We start from the raw sequence: 19,081 nt of genomic DNA, 5'->3' as shown, positions 1-19,081 counted from the left end.
ACTTCTCAAATTTCACGTGAAAAATTCATCTTACTACACATACTCAACAGCCTTTCTCTTCTAAGAAGAAAAAAAAAAACAGTTACTATGGGCTTGTGTTAATAATGAGACATAAAACTTTCTGAAAGAGGTTACAAATCCCATCTTTAACTCCTAGCTATAAACTTGACACTGTTACCTCTTATGCAGTACAGGTTTCTACTGGGTAGGTGAAAACTCATTTTGTTTCAGTAACACCCAAGCAAACCTGTCCAGTCAACGTAAGACTAGACACTAGCCAGGCATAACACTGTCACCTCTAACTAGAAGGCAAGGAAGTGTGAAGTAGTTTTTCAAGAAGCTGAGAAAACAGACTAATTCATATTGGTGGGTTTTTCTCCACATGTATCCTAGAAGAAACTGCCAAAGACAAACTGCCAAGGTCTACCTGGAAAGTAATGATCTCAGAGTGCACAATTACAAAGAGAAGAAGTGGAGAAGGGAGAGGAAGAGGAGGGATGGTGGAAGGGAAGGAGAAAGAGGAGAAAAAGAAAGAGAAAAAGAAAGACACATTCAACTTTAGAGTGAAACCCTTGGCAGGAGTCCCATATAAATTCTGTGCTTTATGCACCAATTAAAACCCCTAGCACTCAGTAAGTTACACTAATAAATTACATCAGAGGATGTAACAATTTCCAAGATCAGTGGGCTGAAGTAGCCAATTATTATTTTTATTCTTATTTAAACAAAAGGCATCCCTCTAACTAAACAGCTCTAGAGAATGATATATCACATATGACATCTCCAGCTTTGCTTTCCAGTCCCAATTCTCCTCAGTTGAAACCCTGATTTAATCTGATTTTCAACAGCCCAATGTATTACAAGAAAGTGCCAGTTTAAAAGGTTAAAAATATAATCTGACAGCAGTGATGCTTCTAAATTATAGACACTGCAGATGCACCAAGTAAACATGTTTATTTTGTTGCCATGCTATCTAAATCCAGAACCTCTGGGTGTGACCAGAGACACTGTGGACCTCAACATTCCACCACACCCCCTTGAAAATACTCAAAAACTCAAATATGCAGAATCTAAGTGAACCCGTGGAACCCTGGATGACAGAAATACCTTCTGTCCTTTAAAACATCCTTTAAACTTGGTTTTTAAGTTTTAATTTTATCTATAAGAATAAAATGTATAAATGGGATTTTCGGAGAATTCCACTGGGTCCCAGTTTTCTACGTCTTTTAAATTTACAGTGTTACGCAATGATTACTAATGTTCAGAAAGATCAACAAGGTAAGCCTCATCCACCAAAGAAAGATGCAAGCAGATTCCATATGTTATATTAGAAAAAGCAGAATCACAAACTCTAATTAAAAAAAAAAAAATTCCTCTACAAAGATTTCTGCTTAATTATCAGTTAACCTAAAACTTCCACAGTCCATAAGGATGCCTCTTCTGAAGCATTCCAGTTAACAGAGGTCTTTACTACATAAAGCCAAGGTTGTCAGCCACTCACTTAAGTTTTCTTAGCAAGCAAAACATACAGCATATTATTCTCTTAGTCTTGATCCATTTTTTCACCCAGTTACTTTTGGTCCAGAAGAAACAACAGTTCCAGATTTTGAAAAATAGTCTATCAGAAAAATAAAAGCTGTTTTCAATTTAATAATAGTCACCACGCGTAGCTGATACATTTGTAACAGAAAGCCAAAAGACGTCAGCTCTTGAAGAAATCTCACTTTAGAGAGATCTTCAATAATAAATTGACTCATCAACCACCAACATGCCCTCAAAATCTCTGAGCTACCATCCTTGAGGATTACTTATCAAGAGAAAATATCTGCAATTTCTGGATCATTTTTTATTGAGATCATGTACCCATTACACACCAGAAAGAAAATCTACAAGGCAAAATATAATTGGCCAGATACTCACCATAAGACAGTCTCTTATTACAATCCAACCAAAACTAAATGAACAAATTCATTAAGCCACTTCACAAAGCCACAATTCACAAATCATTTGGACTGCGACTTACTCCCAAGGTGTGTGCACACACTGGGCAGCAGGCCTCACCCTTCTACTCGCTGGCCCCTCACGCAGCAGCACACAGGCTCACAGAACCAGATTTGTGTCTGTGTATCTTTCACACTTACACTACAGCTCTGGGGTTGCAGAGACACCACTAAGACCCAGAACTTTAATTCAGAATAATTTATGCCACCACACTGCTCTCCACTGTACACGTAATTTTAAAAAATATTACATTTCCCTTTTTATGTGTTACAAATCCTATCAGTAAGTTGAATTTTAGAAATTTCATTATCCATTATGGTCCCTATAAAAACTAGATTAGAAATGGAGAAAGGAGCTGAATATTCATTTGAGAATTCTACGAATGGAGGGCGGGTTGGGAAATTGGATTGGGGGATGGTGTAATAAAAGAAAAACAGAAAAAAAGATGGCTTATATTTTCCTGCTATACTCAACTCTCTCTAGCAAAAAGAAATAGTTTACTGACAAGATTACTGGTTCCTCATAATGATTTTTTTAAAAAAGAAAGACAAAAAGGAAGAAAAAAATAAACTGAAGTTGGCTTTCATGGTATCACTCCAGCAGTCTTGCTTCAAATACAATAAGCTGCACTCAACATAGGAGCAGGGTGGAGGAAAAAAAGTCAACAAACAGCAAGTATTTTTGTAGGGATATGAAAAAAGAATACACCAAAATTGGCTGAACAGCAAATATCACATATAGATTACAAGTACAAAGTTCTCTAAGATTCAAAGGAAAGGAGTTGAAAAGTAAAAGATCCAGAGATACACAAATACAAGCATACAAATGCAAAAGCCAGATGTGATAACTATCAGAAAAAATAATAGAATATTTATCTGTGACTTTAGAGTGAAAAGAAACCAGAGCAACTAATTTTGAGTAAAAATAAAGCTTTATCACTACTGTCAAAACATGTTTCGGTTTGTTGATTTTTCTGGGGAGACTTTAACACTACACACTAAGAAAGATCATTTCAGGCAAAAAGCTGAAATCACTGTCAGCTTCAGGCCACATCTCTGTACTCATGACTGTAACCCCTTCTCTTTCTTAAAGTTTAGAAGGAAACTTTAAAATTTATCACCGTCTCACTTGAGAACCAGACAGTCAATTGTCAATGAGTACTTATAATAGTTACATGTTGAATAATTTTACAATCTACCTTACCTTGGAAGACACAAACAGGAGAATGCTTTTAGGAAACTAACGAAATATAGATAAACTAAGTACCTATTTTAAAGTAAATAATACATTCTTACAAACTACATCAGGGTACAGAAAAAAGGAGGAAGAAGATATCCTTATGAGAATGTTTATATTTCCAATCCATTCTGACGCTCCACGTAGTGCCAAGTACACCAGGTACTGGGACAGATGACAGCTGAATGAGCCCCAGACCCTGCTCTGTCATGGCGCTTAAAGGAGGGGACATTTACAAGGCACAGAAAGGTCACTAGAAATCCTTGCTCCTGACTGGAGGGAAAAGGGGGAGGATTCAGGAAAGGCATCATGCTAGAAATGACACCTGGGCTAAATCCTATCAGTTTAGCAGGTTGTAGCAGGCAGAGGGAGTTGCATGTGCCAAAGCACAAAAGATGAAGAAAAAGAAGAAAGTCATATGAACATGTAATGGGGGTGGGGGAAAGGCCCCAAGGGCAGAAAATTGGATCCCAAGCTTGCCTGGGCAGGACGTGTAAAATGTAGTGTCCTTTCCTCTAAGTACCTAACAGACTTATTTTCAGAAGCCATGCCCTGGGCATACATTCTGGGTCTTCCAGAGATCTTCCAAAGATCTCAGAGGACAGAACACTGTTTCTCCTCCTCCCATATATCCTGTTAAAACATACAGAGACTTTAGAAATCACATGGCAATTCCTGATGCTGCCCCCTCAACCCGCCCAAAAAAAGCAGACTTGTATTCACCTATTAACATATACCTCACTCTGATGAAGAAAAAATATGTTTGGCTTATTTTAAATGATTTTTAGCATCAATCAAATTCTCTAAAAATGAAAGTCAGTTGGCTAAAGCTTTAAAAAGAAGCACATATACTATGTTCAAAATGAGGTGTATGAAAATACATATGTATATGGACAATAATTAGAAGTGAATGTAAAAAAATGAAAATAACATTAGCATTATGGATTAAAGAAAAATGAGTATTTTTCCAAAATTTTCATTAACATACCATTTAGTATACAGTCTTTTAAATTAATACAATACTACCTAAATATAAATGGCCTGCCTTAAGAAAAAAATCCCATTTACAAATTTTTTAGTGAAGAAAGCTAAATGATTTGTGTTAATGGTTAGTGTTCACATCTAAAAGTTGTAGGAATCAATGAGAGATAACTTAAAACTGGCTTAACCTAGCGAAAACTGGGGTGAATTAATTTCACAAGCAAAATTGAAGAGGGCATGATTTATGGTAACCAACATGGTGAGTGTTCAAGTAGATAAAAAGACCCAATTAGATCAGAGAAACAGTCACTTAAACTGAGCTGAAAGGGCTACAGAAAGCCCTTCTCCTGAGGGAGCTGAGCTCTATTGTCTGGATTTGATCTGAATGGAGGTAACAGGAAAAACAGGGGCAGGCACCCTCTGACCCTTTCCGTGGGCCTGGAAGGGAAGAACAGAACAGGAACACAAGCAGGCCAAGCCATCAAGCAGCGGGGCGGGGGTGGCTCCAGCAGGGCTGTCCGCCTACACAGCTGTCCACCCCACGACAGGAGTCCCACGGGGAAGTCTCCAGCATTTCCACTGTCATCATTACAACTTCGGACCTTAATGTAAAACATTAAGTTACATCCTCCTGATCTCTATCAGAAGTTATTACGGACAATGATACAGCCTTTGGGCAGTGCCTCCAGTCTTGGTAAAGTCCTGATACAAGCATAAGATGTATACATAGGCTTTGAGAAGTGGAATACACTTGAGCTTTAGAATCTCAGACCTGGATTCAAATTCCTGAACTTCAAAATCCTTTACTGACTGTGCAGAGTCACACAAGTCACTGAGTGTCTGGACATCAGCATTTCCTCACTTGTTCAATGGGATGGCATCGCCTCCTCCAGGGCTGCTATAAAGGAGCACATGGCATGTGGCAGGAGCCTGGGCCCCTTTATAAGCCTCTCACACTGGGCAAGAGACTGGCAGTTCAATTTACTAATTTATAATTTATAATTTATAATTAGTAAATTGCACAGGAGAAAGGAAAATTCAGTGAGCGGGAAATCCCTCTGCTCAGACCTCCGCACTACCTGCAGAGAGAGAAGCAACTCTCTCCCGAACTCGGCACAATTAAAGAGCAGTTTTACTTCATTTTTTTGAGACAGGGTTTCACTGTGTCAGCCAGGCTGGAGTGCAGTGGTTTTTATACAACACCAAGTCTGTATGCTTTGTTATCCCAGACAAGATTTCCAAGTAATAAACCCAAAACATGAGCTTTGACTAAAGGCGGTAAGGAGTGGGAAAAAGAGGAAACAAATTACTAAGGTGTTGAAGATTTGGGCCTTTTTCATCTGGGGAAAAAGTGAGCTGTGCTACCTTTTAATATTCAAAACAGTAGGGCACAGGCAGGCAACTATGATAAGACAATAATTCAACTGAAGGGCATTCTGGTACGTGTAAACTACTCAGGTTTCACCCTTGTGTCGCTTATTACATTAGCAGAACCTGCTGATTGAATTACTTCCCTGCAGTGCTTCCAAGTCTCTAGTTTTTCCCATATAACATCTAATACTGCTTATGAAGATGCTGTATTTGTCCTTTGGTATTTTACTAACTGATCTCTCAAGATGCCTGCCTGCTCAGAATGTTTTTCAGAAACTCTGGGTCATATGTACCTCACCACCTATGTAACCAAAAAGGCTTAACTGCTCTCACAGGAAGGTTCAACCTATACAGTGTAAAGCTATGCCAGCTCTCAGAAGGGTCTAAATCAACTGAGTCTCATCAAAGCCTTAGAGCTGGCATCTGGTCTAAGCTAACACAATAAGCAAATAAAAGGCACTTTTCCTGGACTGCTGCTGGACTCTGCTTTTTGGATTAACTAAACCAAGTGCCACTGCTGGAACAAGTTATACCAAGTACTGTTAGTGAGGAGATAGGAGCTATATGGTCTTTTCCCTTAATCAATACTAACAGGAAGATCAAAAGACAAGTAAGGAAAAATCAACATAACAGTGACGTTAGTCGCAGGCAAAGACAGATCTTTATTAGAGAGGGAAAGTACTTGAAGCCCCTTTTCCAAACTATAAACAAAATACGAATTCTAGCCTAAATTACCAACAACAGCAACAAAAGCAAGAAGAAAGATTTCAAGGGTATATGCCATAGCTAATAAGGTTAGACAGCTTTTCTGGAAGGAGAAAGAAAATGGATCATCTTGAAAACTAGAGAAATGAACTTACTATTATGGATTATAAAGGCAGCTTTTCCTGCCTTTAACCAATATCCAATTCACATTGATGCATCAATTCAATATGAAATATAATTATATACATTATAATATATTCAGGCAAATAGCGCAGATATGAGGATTCATTTTTATTTCCTCAAAAACATATATTTAATTTTCTGAAAACATACTAGGAGCACAATACTTACATGGGCAAAGCACGTATGTGGGCAACTTCTCAAAAAAGTTAATAAAAGTTGTAAACCCAAGAAAAAAAAATTCACCTTACTGGTAACTTCTTTGAATGAGTGAAGTTTTACACTATGTTTAATGAGAATACCCAGTATGGCAAGGATTTGGTTAAAAAACAAAATAAAAACATACAAAACTGCTTTGGAACACATACTTAAAGGCAGGACTGAACAACCTGGAGTCCGAAAGGCCTAGGTTCGAATTAGCACTCTGTCACACGTGGCCCCACACAGGCTTCTCAAGCATCATGACTCAGTTTCATGCATAAAATGGTGAGTGATGGTACCCACCTCCCTTGGTGAACACTTCAAGAGGCCACACAAGGAACAGCACTTTACAAAGGACCCAGCTAAGAATCAGCACTCAATAAAGGACAGATACCATCAGGGTTCAGGAGCCACCCCTCTGGGCACCTCCCCCAAGGAGCAGGAAGAACCAACCCACTATGCAGCAAGAGTCTAGCCAGAATTTCCTCATCTCCGCAGGAAAAGAAAAAAAGACTCAGATCTCGATGCTTCCTCTTTAAGGATAATTTTTAACTGCAGGTTCTGGCCAGGGACCTCCACTTCAATTCAAAAGGAGCAACCTGAAGAAATGGCAGAGGTCAAGATGGGAACACGACCAGGCCAAGCAGGGCAGCCCCTCAGCAATCCAAGGCCGCCGCCTGCAGCAAACACTGCAAGGCCAGAAATCTGCTCTGCTCTTTTCTCCAGCAATGGGATCAATTACACCCTCAGAGCCTCAGAGGGGCTCATCTGGGGGCAAAATGCCAGTCCCACCTGCTCCACACTATCGCTGCCACAGCTCAGCAAGAGACAGCCAAGACCCCAAGGCAGAGGGACAAGCCCACCACTGCTTGACACAACACCCTGGAGGAAAAAGCCCATTTTGCCTCCTGAGGGCGATTCCCCAGTTGGTCGGCACACTCTGCCTCCTCCGATGCAGGAAAGAGCACAGGGCTATAGGTCCTTCTCCTCCCTTCTTGGCGGACAAAGCACTCAGGACCTCATCCCTTGGGCCTCCAGGGAAAGCAAGGCTCCGGAGGACAGTTGTCTGAATGGTTAACAGGAAAGAGTTCTTAGATCACTAACTGCTTGGCCAGTGGAGTTTAACCCCAAAACATTCACTAGTTCCAGCACAAGTTTCAAAATCAAACCACTGAGTGCCCAAATGACTAAACGGATCATGTCACCCCATCTCACTGTCACCATCGCACAGAAGGGGGCTACACCCATTGTGAGCAACTGTTCTTTGGCAGGGGAAGTGAGACAAAGGTAGGAGGGAAACTAACTACAAAAGGGAAAACAAGCCTATTTGGAGATTTCAAGCAAGACCGGGTCTTAAGGATTAGTTCACTAACCTACTCAGAAGGCTGACACTGCCTGCTACCTGGAGTCTGGAATAAAGCCCTTATTAGCAGGGCTTTCCCCTCCCGGAGGCCACAGACTTTATTGGGCCCAGGTCCTTCCTTTCAAGTCTCTCTCATCACAAAGGCCCTCTCACCCCTTCAATTCCAAAGGCGCTGGATATCTCTCAGCCTCTGTCCCTCAGCCTCTCGATGTGCCTACTCTGCTTTCCCCCTGCGAACCCTTTCTACTTCTGCTGACATGGAATTCCCTCCCTCCCCACAAAAATCTGCCCTCCCCCCAGCACAAATTTTGTCCCCTGCTGTACATGAAACCCTGTACTCCTTGGCAGCACCTTGCCAGGTTTGCTAAAAGGGCTTCCTTCTTGATGGACTATAAGCTCCATGAAGGCAGGGACCACTCTGAGATTACCTATTATAACCCTAGCCCAAGTATTTCAATACCCCGACAATACCCCAACCTGACTTGCCAACTTCACCTCCCTCACCAAGTACTTCAGCCTCCAGCCAAACCCCTCAAGGTTCCATAATCGCCATGCATTTATTACTACTGCTCTATAAAAACCCAGGTCACCTCTCAAGGCTCTGCTAAAGGCCACCTGCCCCACGAAATCTTTCCCAATCTCCCAGCAATACACATGCCTCTCACCGTCACCCTGGTGGAAATAATCAAGCATGAGAGCCATAAGGACCTACCTTCTAACCAGATTCCCACTAACTAGGGAGTGAGCCTCGGACAAGTCACTAAGCTGGAGCCTCACTGCCCAGATAACAAATTTGAACTCCTGGAAAGGATAATATAAACCACCTAATGGAATTCGGCATATCATATGCCCACAGCTCTCGCCCACCACCCCTCTACATCCTAATTAATGATTTGTTGCTAAGTCATCTGTCTTGCCCTTAGACTGTATACCCCTGCGGGGACATTTCCTTATGTAGCACCCCTAGTCCTCTGAAGAGAAATTAGCCTCATAAAATAGCAACAACAACAGCATCACCTAACATAAACTGAGTGATCAGTGTTTAGTGTGTATGCTGAGATAGTGCTTAATTCCTAGTATGTAGAGGGAATCCCATTTTTTTTCTTCAACTTAAGGTTCAGGGGTCCATGTGAAGGATCTATGAATCTCATTTTTAATATACTCACACAGAACACACATGCAATAAAATATATACATATGCGCATGCATCTCAAAATTCTTATTATAATTTTAAGCTTTAAAAATGACAAAATTATGAAAGCTAGAAACTTAACATCATTTGGAAGTTCAATTATTTAAATTTCTTTTACACTCAGTTGATCAATTTTGAATGCAAAAGTTTTTATTTTACATTTTTCATTCCCTCTCATTAGAAATGAAAAATGCTAAAATTCCCCAAACAGAATTTGGGGAAATTTCAGAAGTTACATTCACTTTAGCTACTAGAAGAATGTTTTCATTTTCTTTCTATGGCCAAGTGTTCAATCTGGAGGCAGTAACCAGTGGATGCTAGGCCTGCAGCTCTCCCCACCCTGAGTGCTATGCAGGTGGCTGGCAGCAGTGGCTGCTGTCTAAACTGCATCAGCCAAGAGCAATCTTCTGCCTTGGCTTGCTTCTCACCAACACGGAACTGTTCTCCATGGTGTGGAGGAGACATAAAGTACTTCAGGAACTGCACTACCTTCTTACTGTCAACAGTCACAGACAGGTACAACCAATATAAATGAGCTCTTCATCCTGTCCTCTAACCACCCGAATGCAGCGTTAACATTCTTCTGGTCCTTCCGCCAACCTGTACCTGCAGGATGCTTCTATAGATTACCTCACCTACTCTAATCTCTTAGTTCTGTTATTTCATGTCAGGTGACCTTCAAAAGCTTGAAAATCTGTGTCATGCATTAGCTCTCCTAGGTGAAACCTGCTTATGTTCCAGTCTACCAGAAGCATAGTTCTCAGTAAGCTAGGCTATTCTTCAACTGCCGTGCTCTCAACAAATTTCAGGAGATAATACTGGAGATTCACAAATGCAAAAAGACTGGGAGATGACTTATAAATTATAAAGTCACTCTAAAAATGCTTTTGTTAGCTAAGATTTTCAAACCGTACGTACTTAATGTTTGGAATAACTCATCCAAAAGGCTGAAATTGTGCTCACCAGAATGATCAATAACCCGAGGAGGCAAAAAACAACTCAACAAAAACTGAATGAATTTATTTCATATCAGTCTTGTCAGGTTGCATTTTGAGTTATATCCAGAGCATGTGATGGAAGTACCCAAACCATAATGTAATCTCATGTACTCCATCAAGGATCTAGTCCCCACAATCTTCTGGGATCTGGTTTGAAAGCACACTCCTTTGTGTTTACAATCCTTCCGCAGGAAGGGCCTTTCCCCAACACAATCAATCAATCAATCATCAGTCCAGAAAAGCCTAATTGCTCACCCATCACCCGTTCTGATTATAATTAGTGTTCTATAATCATGGAGCAGGAAGCACAAAATGGGAAAGGAAGGGGGCCACCGAGGTCCTCCGAAGTACTTGGTAATCATGATCAGCCGTTTTATACCAATAGCCTAGAAGCCAAACACACAACTGCTCGCTCTGGTTAAATTCTGTTAAACCAGTACTAATAAGAATGGAAGTACAAAGCTTGAAAAAATGATTTCTCATCCTAAAAACACATTCTGCATGAGCAGAAAAGCAGGGATAAGCAGAGTTAAGTGTTTTGAGAGTGAGAAGCATTATGTGGATGGCTAGAAAGAAAACCTCAATCAAGAATGACTCTCAATAGCCTTAAACCTGCTGCTGAAAATGCCCCCTGATGCATATTTATTAGGTCTGTCATCCAAGAGGCTTGTATGCCACAGTATTTCCAGCCATCATTAACAGGCATTAATGACCACAGCCTTTCAACGCCACTGTGGCGCACTGCAATGCAGCTCTGAGCAGCTGGTGGAATCAGAACAGATGGCCGGCTTCCCTTCAAGGCAGGACTTTCTGCAGGTGACAACATGACTGCTAGGTGACTGACAAAAAGAAAAACAAACAAAAGTTGAAACTAGAATATCTGATGTCAGTAAAGCACATGTTTAGTTTCTCAGGGAAACTGCGACTTGGGCCCTAAAGGTTGGCAGGATTGTTTACAAAACTGCAGTTGTGCTTGTTCTTCCAAGTCCAGAAACATTCACTGAGCCCTGGCCACATCTCCATGTGGGGTGGTAAACTAGGGTGTGTCACAGAAATCCATTTCTCCAAGAGGCTCAGCGAGTACCTAACATGCACCAGAAAGGTAAGCCCAGCACTCCAAGTGGGGTGGAAGCCAGGGTTCCTACCCTCAAGGAGCAATACGCTCTAGTGGAATGCAATGGCCACTCTGGGCACATGGCAAGCAGCACAGAGGGCAGAACCACGTTTTTGCCCAGGGATGCTTAACTATCTGCCCTTATATTTGTTTACACTTCTATTTTCCCTTCAGTAAATTGCTTATATACTTTGCCTCTTAACAACGGAATGCTTGGAATCTTCTGATTGTAAGAGCAGAACCCACTCAAGGTGGCTTAAACAGAAAAAAAAGTAAATAACTGAAAGAAGTGGGGACTCTCAAAGGACACAGGATAATTTTCTCAGAAAAGCTTTTCCTGATTATTCTGCCCGAAAGGATCCCCTGCTACCTTATCCCTAGCATTTTACCCTGCCAATTCACCCACCCCTGCCCACCCAATCACTCTCTTCCTCCTTATCCTGCTTTAGTTTCCTACCAGCAGTCTCTGAAGTTCCCTTTTTTATCTACTCATTTCCTTGCTCACCTCTCCCAGTAAAAGGTAAGCTCCAAGCGGGCAGGAAGGGAAGCTGTCTGTCTTGTTCGCTGGTGTAGCCCAGGGCTGGGAGCAGTACTGGTCCTCAGTCAATATATTGAGTCATGGAATGAATGGTCAATCACACAAAACTAGGTCTCAGGAGGCACCCAAACCACAAACTAGAAGCAAGACGGCTGCCCTCTAGCTCACACTCCATTCTCTCTTTGCTTTGTTGGGCTGCAGCCTCAGTTTCTCCTTCCAACTCCACTGTGCCTTCCAACTCCACTGTGCCTTCCAATTCCATTCTGCAAAGAGCAGAGGGCTTTCTTCACTCCCATCTCATACTGGAAAACTCTGCGACAGTGTCCTGTGCCCTCAGGGTAAAGTCCAAATCCCTTCCAATATCTTAAAAGCCCTTCACGATCTCCCCACCATCATCATCCCTCACATTATTTCATTCAATCATTCTTTTCTAGCCATAAAGGGAAGAATGACAGGAGAAAAACCACAGTTTAGTCTGTTCCTCAAAGTAGCCACATGTGCTCATCTCCAGGTTGCAGAACACTCCAAATCTACTTCAGAAAGCACTCTTTCCCTCTTATCCCCAACCTGGTCATCCCCATCTCATCCTGGCACACGGCTAGGGGACTCGCTAACACATCCACCATCCCAGCCTTCTGGTCTCCCAGATAGGCTGTCAGCTCTGCAGCAGCAGGGACCATGACTGTCTTGTTCACCTGCGCATCCCTTAGTGCAATCCACAGCATCTGACAAGTGGCAGATGCTCAAATATTTGGGGAATACATCAATGAACCATGTATCAGTAATGGTTATCCACAAAGAGGCTGGGACAAAAATAAGAGAGCTGTTCACCAGGAAAACGAATGTGTCTGCCTTGTCCTAGCTGTATTCCTCATGCCTGGAAGAGTCGACAGCCAATAAATATTTGCTGAATGAATACATTCCTGGATTGCCTGATATAACTCCACCCCCTTTTCTCCCACTTGAGAAAACACATCAGAATGCAAGAGGGTGAAAAATGGCATTATTAACAGGACATCTCCGAATCATTTGAAAGATCCACATTTTATTACTTGTCATAAATTACTGGCCACATACCCTCAAGACTGATCATCACATATGAGGTAGTTGAGACAGTGGCTGAGAACAGCTGATTTAGACAAAGCTAAGAAATACGAAGCACTTTCTGCTCTTGTTATTTTATTTTCCAGAAGATAAAGTGACAATAAGCTCAGTAAGAACTAATAAATGAATTATTCTAACCTTTACTTTTCTTTTTATAAAACAGATTTCTGCACACCCCAGGAGAAACGTTTAATTAAATCAAAAGACATTATAAATTACTTTTCAGTTATTTTTCTCCCATACCAATGAGGTCTACCAAGTTGCTGTTGTCTCCATTCAAAAGCCAACCTACAACCCCATATACATACTTTCAGGAAAGCCACACTGCAAGCCCTGCACAGCAGAAATAAAACCAGTGCTCCAATGTGACAATACTCATCTCCCTCAAATATAGCAACAGCTATTTTGTTTGTTTTGGTCCTTTGTGCATAAATATTTTATCTTTTCGATAAAATATTTGGTAAAATTACTGAACCTGAATCAAGCCTGTTTTACTTTCCTTTATATACAGCATCCCCAAATATTGATCGCAGGATGAAACACAACCAGAAATGAAAAGCCCTAATGAAGGTTTCAGTCTTGGTGTGTTAAAGAGAGAAACAAATAAATCTGAGAATGCCAGACCAGAAACCACACAGCAACACAGACAGCCACATATTCCAAACAAGGCTAAAGTTAGTAAAGGAAAATATAGCAACTCAAAGCCAGTAACACCATAACCCTTAATAGCCTACAGAATTAGACACTCCATCCACACAAACAGGTCTGAGCTCTTCAGATCACCCCACATGCTGAGTGACAGCAAAGATTTTGTTTTATGAATTTTTTTTAAGTTCAAAGACCTTTTAGTCTATAAAAGATATTAAGTTTGATGTCTTTGGGCCCAAATTAGAGTGGAGGATAAGAAAAGGGAAAGTGTTAGGGTATATTTGAAGGTTTCTCATTGCCACCAAAGGGTGGAGTAGTCAAGGCAAAGTGTTGAGGTTACAGCAACAACAAAAAGCATATAGAAATTGGGATCTGCTTTTTAAAAAAAAAAAAAAAAAAGACCATGAACTCTACAAGCTACTATAATCCTCTTTGTCTTATCTGACAGAACACTGCATCATCCAAAGGAAATGAGGCAGGTATCTACCTCCTTCTGTAGAGCCTAATCAATTTGTACCAAAATACTTCATTTTTCAGTCATATTTATATATTTTCATTTGTAGAGGTTCTTACCCTCTTTTTGTGCCAAGAATCCCTTTGGCAGTTTGATGACATGTACTGAGCCCTTCTCAGACTATGTTTTTAAACATATAAACTAAAATACAAAGGATTACGATTGGTATCAGTTATGCTTCATTCTCAAAAGTCTTAAATTGTAATACATAAGTGCACTTCTGTAATAATGCATTAAATAACAAAATCTAGCAGCAAATCTTTTTGTTGCCTACACTCATAAGTGAATGAAAATGCTAAACTGCAGTTTGAATATCATGAAAATAAAGACATATTTTTCCCCCATCTAAGTTCAAGAACTTAGCAAACTCCATCTGTGGACCCTAGGTTAAGAACCCTTGGTTGAGAGAGCCAATAAAAATACATTTTGTGAAGCAACAAAAGAAAAGAAAAAAAAAAAGGCTTGCAAAATGCATTATCCATTCAACTGTGAGGTGAGAAGAACTAAGAGAGTAAGCAATATTTTTCCAAAAACCACGATGGGCCATTAGTCAGCAAGAGAGCCACATGCTTCAAATTGAATCCAGAAAGGATGCTTTGAGGAACTGGCAGCGCTGCTGGAATCTGTCTTAAAGCGGGGAAAGGGTAGAGTGGGGTACTACAGCCACCCAGTTCAGCACAAACCAACTATGAACTTGAACCTCTCTCGTTCTGGGAGCCTCAGTTTCCTCATGAATAAAATACAAGGGCTAAACATATGCCATGACCAAGAGGCTTCCTTCCAGTCCTAATTTTTTTTTATTATACTTTAAGTCTGGGATACATGTGCAGAATGTGGTTTGTTACATAGGTATATATGTGCCATGGTGGTTTGCTGCACCCATCAACCCATCATCTACATTAGGTATTTCTCCTAATGCTGTCCAGTCCTAAATTTTTATCATGAGATCATCTCATCTTTATGCTGGTTATTTCCGTCTATTTACCTAAACTTCAAAACATCACTGCCTTTCTTAAACTTGGAACATAAAGTTTTACCCAATTTAAATGCTCTCATGGGTAATCTAACATCAGTGAGTCAAATAGATGTATATCATTACAACTTTTTTAAACGTTCTGTTTTTAAGCACATCTCCTTCATAAAAAACAACCACCGCATTGGTCTTTTCAGCTATTAAAACAACTGTCAGGGAACTTAGAATATGTAACTAAATATTTTCCACATTTGCGCCAATGAACAGAATTACTGAGCATAGACCAGGAAGGGCTCTTGAAGGCGACCTAATCCAATCATATCTTGCAAATGGATAAAGAAACAGAGAGGAAGAGGAGGAACTAAACCAAAGTCACAGAGCCAGTCAGCAAGAGAGCAGGGCTTATCCAGGTCACCCACCTGTAAATGCATGTTCTTCCCACTATATCAAACTGCCTCTCAAATCCTGATCCACTTCCCTAACCTTAAAACATTAGTAAGTTTAAAACTATAGCAAAAAGCCCTGCTAGTTAGATCACTCATTTTTCTCTACCTTCAGTTAAGCAGTGGACACAATAGAGTCGCGGCTATGATACAATAACTGGCTGGAATCATGAAATAATTAAATTCCACTAATCTGCCCAGAAAGTGATGAGCTCACTAAAATCCTAGCTATGTGGAACCTCTTAATAATACTGTGTAACACATGAAAAGATACAGAAGTATTTGTATATGGATATAGACATCTATCAGCTCTTCATTCCGCTCTCCAGGATTTCCTAGTAATGTTCTACTAGGACATTCAAAAGTGAGCAAAAAGGACAGTCACATAACCATTAAAAAACAAAACAGCACTGAATTTGACAAGCAAAGCTTCTATCAATATCAAATATTAGCCATTTTTAGATCTCAGGAATCATCTCATTATTCAGAAAATCTACTTGAAATTTTGTTTTCCAATATTTATGTCCCAGAGGACATAAAGATAATATCATAAAGATAGTAATTCTGTGTGAATGTTATTGTTGTTTTAAGATGAAGTACACTGTCTGAAACCCTAAGGGTGGAATATCAATAAGGTTCTCTTTAAAAATCTACCTACCTAGTCACTCTTTCACCTGCACTCTTCAATGTGTTCAACACTGGTAAACAGTCAGAAACCTACTCTCAAAAAAAGAAAAATACCACAATTCAAGTATTCAAAAACCAGACTAGCATCCTCTATTCACATTTCACCTCCTGAGAGAGAACTTCCCTGATCTTCCAGTCGAAGAAAGCAATACCCACCTAAGCAGTCACTCTCCAAGTTTATCAGCTCCTCTTTAGAACTTGGTTACACCTGAAATGGTCACTTATTACTCACCTATTTGAATGTTTCTTTCTGTTTATGCCTGTCACTCCACACTAAAATGAAAGTTCCCTGTTCTCACTACATCAGCAATGCCTAAACAGCACAAGCACAGAGTAGGTACACAAATGACGATTGAGTGTCTCGCCCACTAAGGGCCAACTATGTCATACCTTGGTCTCCTGGAAAAGCATTAGCAAAGGGCAGAGCGTATGCAACTGCAACGTTATATCCACAGGCTCCTGTGCAGTAAGACCATGTATGATACTAGGACAATCCAGGGTTTCAATCCTTTCCGTGGCTTCGGAATGCCCTGCACTGCCAGCTATGAACACAAAACCTCTCCAGGCCCACTCGCTGCTTTTCTGAAACATCTCAACAATTATTTCCTCAAAAGGAAATAATGAAAATAATGTCCTGGCATACGTTAATCTTCCACGTCAAATTCCCAGTGTTAAACATACTTTGAAGCCAGCCACACAAAACCAAACTCCACAAAATTAGGTTGGGCTGAAGTTACATAAGACAGACTATACTGTGGTTTTTCTCCTGTCATTCCTCCCGCCTTCCTGTGAACCCTGATATTTGTCTTTGAAGTGCAATTAAGATGCAGGTGAGAAAAACACTTACCTGCAAACAGCTTCAAAATAGGTAATGAGATTTCCAATACTACCCCCACTTAATGCACTAGCAACAAAGTCAGGAAGACTGGGAAGCTTTGAGTTGTGCGGTGTCTGGAAGCTTCCCTTAAAAAACTCCTCTTAAATTATTTTTAAGTCAGCACTTACTTCAAGGTACTCAAGTATCAAAACACGTTTTGCAAAGTTCCCTGAGTCTTCCCACAGCCATGACTCCTCATATGTGTGCTAAGCCTACCTATCAGCGCCAAGGATGTTCTGAATACAGGTCTTTCAACGCAGAAGGACAAAAGCGCGGGTTCCCAGGAGCGACACATTTGGCCAAAGGAAAAAATAATCCTTTCTTCAACACTAAACCCAAGTTGTTCCTTCTCCCCAGTTTCCTGCACTTCCCCCCTCCCCCTCCCCTTTCACTGCCCACTATATCCAGCTATAATCCCGCGAAGCCTCTCTCCCGGCTTATTAAGGGTAAACAATAGAAATGTCACAAGGAAACTCAGGAAGTAGATGAAGTCTCTAATTGCTGCCGTTTAACGATTGTACATAATTACTATCTACAAAATGCGGCTTTCACCAGCAGAGAGGGAGCCGAGGCGGGCGAGGCTGGCGAGCTCCCCGCCGCCGGGAGGACACTGGCGAGGCGGGGACCAGGGGGATGCGGCCCGCGCCCCAGTGCCAGGCCCCGAGCAGCCGCATCCTGCCCCTCCCCACCAGGGCATTCCAAGGAGAAGCGGAGGACCGGCCGGCCCGGGTCACACACCGTTCACTGCCCTCGGGCTGCGGCGGCCCGCGGCGGTCATCGGAACAATTTCCAAAGCGCAGCCGGGGATCCCACAGCCCGCGGCGGCCCGAGCTCACGGCGCCGCGCTCGGAGTTCGGGGGCGCGGGAACCACGGTCCGTCCGGGAGGTGGGAAGACGGGACTCCGGGCCGGCCGGGCTCTCAGCTTCGGGAAGCGACCCCGCGAAGTGCCCGCGACGGCGGCGCCTCACCCCGAGTTCCTGCCCGCCCTCCCCGGGCGGACGCGGCGCGCGGGAAGTGGAGCCCCTGCCCCCGCCCTCACGATACGGCCACGGACCCGGTGCCCGGCGCTGCCCCCGCGGGGTCGCCCGAGTCCCGGCCGCCACTTCCTCCGCCGCCTCCTCCGCGGGGACAGCGCAGCCCGGCGCCCGCCGCAGCGCCTGGAGCGCGCGCCCATGGGGGGCGTCCCGGCCCTGCGAGCCTCTCCTGCCGCCCCGAGCGCCCCGGCAGTCCCCAGAGAGCGCCGAGCCACCCCGCCTGCCCCACTCGAGGATGCGGACGCTCCCCGCCCGCGCCGCTGCCCGGGACCAGGGACCCCAGGACTCACCCGAGCACCACCAGCTCCCCGTATTTCACTGGCTCCTTATTGGGGGCGCAGTGCTCCTCCTGGCCAGGGGAAAACATGGAGCCCCGCTCGGCAGCCGACGCCGCCGCCGCCTCCGCCGCGATCCCCGCTGAGTCCGCGCCGCCGCTACAATCCCATCCCGAGAACGGGGTGAGCGCGCCGGGGAAGGGCACGGCGGCGAAGGGGGCGCGGGGCGGCCAGTCCCGCTGCTGCTCCGTCGTGGCTGCGCGGCTGTTCCGCCTGACTCCCCGGAGCTCCGCGCGCCGCGGCCGCCCCGAGTCAGAGCCGGCAACAAATGGGACCGGGCAGTAGGGGGACCTGCCTGCGCTGAGCGCCGCCGCCGAAGCCCCGCGGGAGGGAGAGAGGGAGGAGGGAGCGGGAGGGAGAGAGGGAGGAGGGAGCGGGCGCAAGAGAGGCGGGGGCCGCGCGGGGGAGGTGGGGGCCGGCGCGCGGGCAGGTGGGAGCCGCCCCGCCCCACGTGGAGCGAGCCGCCCGCCCCCGGCCCGCGGGGCGCCCCCTCCCCCTGCGCGTGGGGCCGCCCGCCCCCCTCGGCCCGGCGGAGGCTCAGCCCCTGTGTTATGTAAACATAGAGTAAAAGGGAAAGGAAGTTCT

The 19,081-nt window shown here is 43.3% G+C and overlaps 1 protein-coding gene across 3 annotated transcripts in view; it reads right to left on the bottom strand.

The window, feature by feature from the left end:
- The window catches only part of PELI2 (pellino E3 ubiquitin protein ligase family member 2), a 189,756-nt gene extending 170,987 nt beyond the window's left edge, over nucleotides 1-18,769 (bottom strand). Inside the window, exon 1 of one of the 3 annotated variants that reach the window (XM_015143769.3) lies at nucleotides 18,452-18,769. In XM_015143769.3, coding sequence (XP_014999255.1) covers nucleotides 18,452-18,528 — 77 coding nt within the window. In that variant the 5' untranslated portion in view covers nucleotides 18,529-18,769. Of the gene's footprint in view, nucleotides 1-17,864; nucleotides 18,120-18,451 lie in introns of those variants that run through there. The other 2 variants (XM_077938777.1, XM_077938776.1) reach the window with 2 other exon arrangements.
- Nucleotides 18,770-19,081: the final 312 nt, after the last annotated feature.

This window comes from Macaca mulatta, chromosome 7, assembly GCF_049350105.2.
Source record: "Macaca mulatta isolate MMU2019108-1 chromosome 7, T2T-MMU8v2.0, whole genome shotgun sequence".
NCBI classification, from domain to species: domain Eukaryota; kingdom Metazoa; phylum Chordata; class Mammalia; order Primates; family Cercopithecidae; genus Macaca; species Macaca mulatta.
The sequence above is the reverse complement of the archived record's forward strand: the minus strand, read 5'-3'. Positions and strand labels throughout refer to the sequence as shown.